The sequence below is a fragment of the Triticum dicoccoides genome, chromosome 7B (assembly GCF_002162155.2).
Source record: "Triticum dicoccoides isolate Atlit2015 ecotype Zavitan chromosome 7B, WEW_v2.0, whole genome shotgun sequence".
Taxonomy (NCBI): Eukaryota; Viridiplantae; Streptophyta; class Magnoliopsida; order Poales; family Poaceae; genus Triticum; species Triticum dicoccoides.
The window spans coordinates 93,177,666-93,185,569 of record NC_041393.1 but is presented as its reverse complement, the minus strand read 5'-3'; the positions used below and the strand labels follow the sequence as shown (position 1 = coordinate 93,185,569).

The 7,904-nt window shown below is 43.9% G+C and overlaps 1 protein-coding gene across 7 annotated transcripts; it reads right to left on the bottom strand.

Moving 5' to 3' along the window:
- Positions 1–2,287: 2,287 nt before the first annotated feature.
- Positions 2,288–6,084, bottom strand: LOC119335911 (pentatricopeptide repeat-containing protein At5g48730, chloroplastic-like). Of its 7 annotated transcripts, none has more exons than XM_037607956.1 (7): positions 5,446–6,084; positions 5,268–5,354; positions 5,109–5,180; positions 3,656–3,784; positions 3,518–3,583; positions 3,169–3,259; positions 2,288–2,547 (listed from the first exon to the last, which is right to left on the bottom strand). In XM_037607956.1, the coding sequence occupies exons 1-6, from the start codon at positions 5,848–5,850 to the stop codon at positions 3,224–3,226; spliced, it is 795 nt and encodes a 264-aa protein (XP_037463853.1). In that variant the 5' UTR covers positions 5,851–6,084; the 3' UTR covers positions 2,288–2,547; positions 3,169–3,223. The 7 variants fall into 7 exon arrangements, with proteins under 7 accessions (XP_037463853.1, XP_037463855.1, XP_037463852.1 ...); XM_037607958.1 differs by having other exon boundaries at positions 3,728–3,784; XM_037607955.1 differs by having other exon boundaries at positions 3,656–3,787; positions 5,446–6,083.
- Between the last annotated feature and the right edge of the window lie 1,820 nt (positions 6,085–7,904).

Sequence of the window (7,904 nt, the reverse complement as noted above, 5' to 3'; positions counted from 1 at the left end):
TTTGAGGATGTCTATGTTATTATTCGACACAATTGATCCACATAGTTAGTATTTTGAACTCCAGACAATGCATCGCTTTAGCAATCAAATATAAACGTGAGTATAGTTCATGTTGTGTGTGTAAAGCACATTATACATACGAAAGTTACACAATGGACATTTATAAATAGCTACCTATGAACTAGTATACATTTGAATTCAACCTAAGGTGGTTTAAAAAACTCGAATTCAACATGAAGTCCATTCAATTATTTGAATTTGATATCATGGCATTTGTAAACCATACCTAAACTATGGGGGTACCAATCTTTGCTCTGATTTTGTACATAATAGCATATGTAGTCGTGTACAAAATAGATTCAAATTTAGCTCCTCCATTCCAAAATAATCGTAGTTATAGGATTTTCAAGTGTCAAAATTCAAAAGGAAGTGGATAATTTAATGAGGTTTTCAAACATACAAGGTCAAATATAACGTTGTCTATTTAGGTCAATCTTCATAGTTCAAGAGAACTCTAAACGTGAATGCTTGTGTTTCAAAATTTCGAACGAAGCGCCAAAAGAGCCTCTACTCGCCCGAAACCGCGTGAGACCAATGTTTGGTAGTACAAGGAAATTACTTTTCTAATAACTCCAACCTGTGCAACCTACCGGCCCGACGTCCAAAGGTCTAAACCGGGGTAGGTTTGTAGCTTCATCTAGATGCCACGCAATGGCCGCCTAAGCACAATGGCCACCTAAGCACACATGCGCGCGGCCAAAATCGCTCCCGCCCACTATTTGGGACACCTGGGATTACCATCCTACCCCCGACCCGCAGTAGGTCCGGAATTTAAGAGGGGAAAAGTTTGTACTTTCCCCAAATTTCAAACAAGCGCGTCCCATCTTCTGTTCAAAAAAGCAAAAAACAAGCGCGTCCCAGACCGAAACATGGTTCCCCCCCACCTGTCTGATTCCCCATTCGTACTCCGTGGGCGCCAAAACTACCTCTCCACCAGCCACGAAACCTCGGCGTCCTCCATCCGCCACCCCATCCCACCCATCAACCCCCGCCCTCCTCCATCACGCCGGAGCCGATACCCCGACATCGTCGTCCACCGCAACCTCAACCGCAACGCCCTCCACGGCTAGTAGTTGAAGCCGAGGCTGAGCCGTCCGTACCCGAGCCAGTTCAACGACGCCGTCCTGCGCCTCACCGCTGCCGCTCCAACTTCGCCACCCTCCACCGCACCGGAGCTGCTCCTACTACGCCGTCCTTCGCCGCCTCGGATCTGCTTCCCCTCCGCTGACATACAGCCACGGCAACACAGTCAACAATTTGGCCATGGGTTCGTCCAAGCCTGCACCCTCCAGAACATCGGTTTCCCCGGTAAAAACAAGAAGATCGGCGCGACATGTGGAGGTGACCACACCGGCAACCGAAGAAGGTACTCCTCTTCCCTTATTCGTGCAAATCTTACATCTCTGCTTGCAGGGTATTCATCCCACAGAAGACACTAGTTGACCGCTTCTTCTTGATACTAGATTCTCCTAGTAACTCGCGATGCACAAGGTTTCTCCTCATATACTGTTTCACCTTAGCTAGAGGTCCGTCGCCCCCCTGAATTTCAATTTCTGGCCAGTTGATTCCCAATTAACGGAAGCATTCCCCGGTGTAACATGCACTAGTACGACTATTACACCGGGGAAGCAGCGCATTGGTGTTTATCTTAGGGGCGTCTGCGGCCTAGAGCTACTGGCGCCCGACACTACAAGAAATATGCTATCTTGTGACCTCCACTATTGGTCACTGAAAGGTCGTAGTTTTTCATTTGCGACCTTTTTGTGGCCAAAAACAGAAGGTCAAAAGCTGAGGGTCGTAAACTGACTATAGCGACCTTCTCTGTGAGAAGGTCATGGACGTTTATGACCAAAATATGTCTACTGTGGCGTTTTGGTCACTAGCAACCTCCCCAGTCCACGTAGGCATCCAACGTGGCAAGCTGATGTGGCACAAGATTCAGCCCGGTCCAATTCAGTTTTCTACATGGGCCTAGCCCAACAAATTTGATATTTCTATTATTATTTTTCCTATGAATTCTATTGGGCTACATGGGCCGAGCCCAATATTTCAGCCTTTTTATTTCTGGGCTTTGGCCTTTTACAGTCTATTAATTATATATTTTTGAAAAATATATTTTGGAGCTGGTCCCACTAGTCATGTTAATCTCATATATTGATCCAAAACATAAGAAAGTTACGAACTAGTCATATTATTTCATAAGTGGGTTGCACTGATCAGGTTCCCGTCTCACACACAATCAAATCACATTCATAATCAAATATTCCAAACAAGAGAACATGTGAAACTCGTCAAATGACACTAGATTAGTGTACTACAATTTCTGTAGACTATTACAACCTAGGTATACCAGCTATTACAATATTATAGTCAAATAGAATAGACTACTCTTTGCTGAGTAGCACTTCACGGCTTCGCGCTTTTCTTCACGTCTTCGCGCTTTTCTTCACGTCTTCGCGCTTTCCAACTTTCTTAGGCCTGGAGCTCCTGTAAAAGAGGAACCAAGTAAAGAAGTGACGCACAACTATATTTGCTATAGATCAACTATCAACTCGATATTTATGTACACCATACAGAAATTGTTTCCAGTTAGAACAAGTTCAATTAATACTCAACTCCTTTATTTGTGTCCATTTAGTGCAAGTCTATTATCCATGCATATAAACTTTTGCTCCTAGCCAGCACCTACCCAACTAAGTACAAGTTAGGAGGCCACTACTATTAAACCAACTCAAGTGAGAGAGCCAGCAAACTAGGTGGGATATTTCCTTATCACTAAAATTAAAAATTTGAGCACACCAAAAATTGATTGTGTGTCATAAGATGATCCTGAGAGTGCAGCACCATGTTACCATCTCTAAAGCTCATTAGCCAGCAGCAAAAATTGTGTAACATATGTATAACCATTGCAAACAACCTTAGCAGAATAAGCAGAACAAAATTTCATGTAAAATCTTGGTATAACCAGTAGATTATCCCCTAATAGAAGCTAATTAGGCTCCAATACACAAGGCATAGCAAGCACAGACTAAATAAGCCACGGCCATGAAACAGAGCATGGTATTACAGCAGCTCAGAGAAGGAGCTAGAGGTAGGAGAAGGACTCACCGGAGAGGAGGTTGTAGTCGAAGCCGCACACACGCGCCGCCACCATCGTCACCCTCTAGAGGAGACGTTGTCGCTTCATCGACAGACTCATCTGGTACAAGGAGATCATCAAAATGCATCACACTCATGATCATCAAAACGCAGCAGCAGGAGCAAATACAAGTTTAGCCCACCATGAACAGGGGCACTAGGCAATCCAGTAGCAATGTCATATATAGGTAATAATAACAGGACCTTAGATAATTAGTTTTTATTCTTACTGACACACAAGTTGACAGAATGTACTAAATATATTCTAGTAAAAAGGTTTGGGAGCAGAGGGAGAGGGAAGTGGAGATGGACGTGCTACCTGCTGCTGCGGTGGTGCCTCTTGGTGGTCGTGTTTGAGCTCCTCCTCCTGATGCTGCTCACTAACCTACTGGACAAACAAGACCATGGGTGAGCTGCAGCACAGGCACATACAAGAAGTGAAGTTAAGGAGAAGAACTTGGAAGAAGAGAGGTGCTCTGTCCTCCTCCGTCCGTGCCCATCCTCCTCCTCCGTGCCTATGTCGAACAACCTCCTTTCGTCGCTTGCGAGCACCATGCGCCTTGATTGGCCATGAAGCCCTTGTCCTCTGCTGCACGGATTAAACCCAAAGCATCAATACAGCTACACTGGCACATAGTACAGACATGCTATCACAGACATTCTCTAATTGACTAGCACCCAAATATATATACATGCACCAGTTGAGAAAAATCATGACTTGAAGAAAAATCATGACTTGAAGAAAAAGCAGTGTTCCATGCACACCAAATCATTCAAAAAACTAACTATCGGTGCATCAACAAAATATGGAACAACAAGCACTGCATGACAACTAGAGTATATATATAGCACTCAACAATGAACAATTATCACAGAGAACAAGATACCAAGAGATGAATGATGGCACTTAAATTCTAATTTCACATAGATAAAATTCATTGACATAGTAACAGGCAATCTGCATGATTCAGAAGGGAGGTTCCTAGAATAAAATAGTTGAAACGGGGGATGATTCTATTTTAGAGCTAAGTAGGTAACAGCATATACTTGGAAGGGGTGATAAACAAACTGAATTTAGGATATAGTGCCACCTTTTACTCTCAAGTAACGATAGCAAATGTTGTTTGAAGAATTGTATCTACAGAATGTTCTGTGGAAATTGTTATTGCTGCAGATGAAACCTATATATTATTGTATATATACTAAGTTACAATAGTTGTGGTGCAGTGTGCAGGTTATTATAGAAGATGCCACATGCAAATTCTTATCTCTGTTGGTGATTCTCAATAATTATAACAAAAGAAAGGTTAGTCAGAGTTGGTCTCCATCTCCAATATATCTGTTGGATTTTAATTCTAATCTTTTCCTAGGTGGCAATATGAGTTAACATATTACCTGGAGGTCATCCTGAATTTACGATACGGTTCATTTGCAACAAAATGCAAAGAGTTGTGCTAAGTGTCAAGTTACAAAAATACGATTCACCCAAACTAAATGCAATCAAATTTCAGATTACGGAGCTGCATTTCTTTCAATTAATAAAAGGACCTATTATATGCAGCACTAACACTAGGACAAATGTCGTGCAGCAACTATGCTGATTACTCGCATATTACGCACGAGGCCAATTTAACTTCACAGCACTACAAGGGCAGCACTATTAGCAAAAGCAATTGACAAAAACCGCTTTCTCCTGCACAGAAGGATTGATCACAAGCAACTAAGTCGTTTGGATTTTCAGCAAGTGTGTCGCACAGCTTGAACACCACCTGCTGTTCAATTCAAACAGAGACACGGAAAACATGCAGGCAGACAGTAAAAAAGAAATTTCAGCCCATAGTATATCTCCGATTCCGGTTTCACTACAGGTAAGAAGTTGGGATCTCGACAGAAACAAGAGGACCACCCACGTGAGTATTGTTCTTGACACTCATCAGGAGCAGGGACAGGGGCCCAGTGCTGAACTCCTCCTCCTTCTTCACCTGCCACCGCAAACAAAACAGAGGAATCCTACTTTACATTGTAATAGAAATTGAGGATATACAGTGAAAAAAAGAGGAATTCCACACTTGGATGCACACGCAGCAAGCAGATCTGGGCGAGGGGCGCGGACGATGCACACTTCGGAACACCTGGTCCCGCATTAGCTCGAACACCTGGGCATCAATGGGCACGGCATGGTTAGACAAAGGCCTGGGCATCAATGAGCTGTGAGGCGGGAAGCAGGGAGGGGACGGAGGGAGGTACCTTGAAGGCGGACTCCCAGCGGAGCGCGACGACACGGTCGTGGAGGACCTCGAGGATGGTTCGAGGGAGGAGGAGGCGGGTGCCCTTGCCGGGCTCGCGCTTGTCGAGGACGACCTTGGTGGCCTCGCGCCGGAGGATGATGGAGAGCGTCGGAGGATGATGGTTCCCCTTCTCCTTCCTCTGCCGCTCGAGATCCTCCGCATCGGCCTCGGCCTTCTCCTCCTCCCGCTGCCGCCTCCTCTCCCTGGCGCCCGCCGCTTCCCTGGCGCTCTGCTGCTCGCGCGGCGAGGCGGTCGCCACTGGCGGCAGGCCCGCGCGGACGTGAAGACGGCGCGTGGACCTGCTAAGGGAGGAGGAGGGCGAGGGGAGCGTGGGGAAGGGGCACGCCGCCGGCGCGGCGGCCATTGTGCGGCGAGGGGGGGCTGGATGAGACTGCGTGCAGCAAGGAGAAGAGGCTCCGTCGGGGAGCAGCGCGAGCAGGGACGCGAGCGAGCGGAGGTGGGTGGCGCACGACTGTGATGTCGTGGCTGTGGCAGGGGACGGGGCGGCAGCGGAGGACGGGGCGCTTGGGTTGGATCTGGATCGGGGAGAAGGGGAAAGAGAGAGGCGGCGGACAGGTGGGAGAGACTAAGAGAGGCGGGCACGGCCTGCTAGGGTTTAGATTAGGCTGCTGAGAGGTGGACGGTCAGATCAGCTAGAATAGACGGTTCAGATCGGCTAAGGGGGGCAATCCGTGGGATGAGCCCTGATTGGCTCAGAAAATTTATGGTTTAAAATAGTTTCTAAGTACTAAAACTATGGGTGTTTTGTGAAGCAGCTCTCAAAAATATTTTGCAAAACGGCACAACTAAACTTTTCTCTTAGGTTAAACCACATTTTTTGGATGATCGCCAATTTGCATGCATTTTTATCTTTCCAACTATTTTTAATCATTTTCTGAGTGGCCCAAATGAGGTTTTTCTGTGAAGAACCTACCAAATAATTATTGCAAAAATGGACCAAACCATTTTTCTAAAATACTAGGCCATATTTAATGCACAATTCACCAAATGCTTGGGTGTAAAAAGTTTTGATCCACCTTTGGTGAAAAAGTCAAATTCCCGCCGATTCAGTTGGAAGCGGGTCAAATTTGAACTGCAGCCGCCTCATAGTCTAATATTTATTTTTTCCAAAAATCATTTCTAGGAACATAAGTATCTATTAATCATAGAAACACCAAAAAAATTCCAAGATTCAACCACTAGCTAGGAACGGTCAAGCCCGCCGTTTTGACCGCATTTTGAAACGGACATAAAAAATTCAAAAAAAATCAAAAAATTGGAAAACCTACGCATTGTGTCATTATATGAGACCAAGTTTCTAGGAAAAATAATAAACTTGTAATACGGTAATTATTTTAAAAAAGTGTTCTCAGAAATGAGCTATCATGCGTGAAGATTCATGGCTTTCAAGCCAAATGATCAATCTTATGGCCACATTCATGGCATAGTTTGTTCAAATGATCTCATATTGTGCACAAGGGTGCATCTTGGAATTCCAAACAATGTTGACTAAGGAAGTTTTCATTTTCTTTGCACGGAAAATTCATTTTCCATTTTTTGAGTGCCCAGAAGGAGGTTTTTTTGTGAAGGGCCTACCAAATAATTGTTGCAAAAATGGACCAAATCAATTGTATAAAATACTAGGACATATATAATGCACAATTGACAAAATGGTTGGGTGAAAAAAGTTTTGATCCACCTCTGGTGAAAAAGATAAATTGCCGTCGATTCAGTTGAAAACGGGTCAAATTTGAACTGCAGCTGCCTCATAGTTTGCTATTTAGGTTTTTCAAAAATAATTTCTAGGTACATAAGTATCTATTTAAGAAGAGAAACACCAAAAAAATTCCAAGATTCAACCACTAGCTAGGAACGGTCATTCCCGCCGTTTTGACCGCATTTTGAAATGGGCATAAAAATTTCAAAAAAAATCAAAAAATGGGGAAACCATCGCATTATGTCATTATATGTGGACAAGTTCCCAGGAAAAATAACAAACTTGTAATACGGCAATTATTTTAAAAAAGTGTTCTCAGAAATGAGCTATCATCTTTAAAGATTCATGGCTTTCAAGCCAAATGATCAATCTTATGGCCACATTCGTGGCATAATTTGTTAAAATGATCTCATATTGTGCACAACGGTGCATATTGGAATGGCAAACAATGTTTCCTAAGGAAGTTTTCATTTTCTTTGGACAAAAAAACCATTTTTCATTTTCCGAGTGCCCAAAAGGTGGTTTTTTTGTGAAGGACCTCCCAAATAATTGTTGCACAATTGGACCAAATCATTTTTCTAAAATACTAGGACATATTTAATGCACAATTGACAAAATGGTTGGGTGCAAAAAGTTTTGATCAACCTCTCGTGAAAAAGACAAATTTCCGTCGATTCAGGTGGAAGCGGGTCAAATTTGAA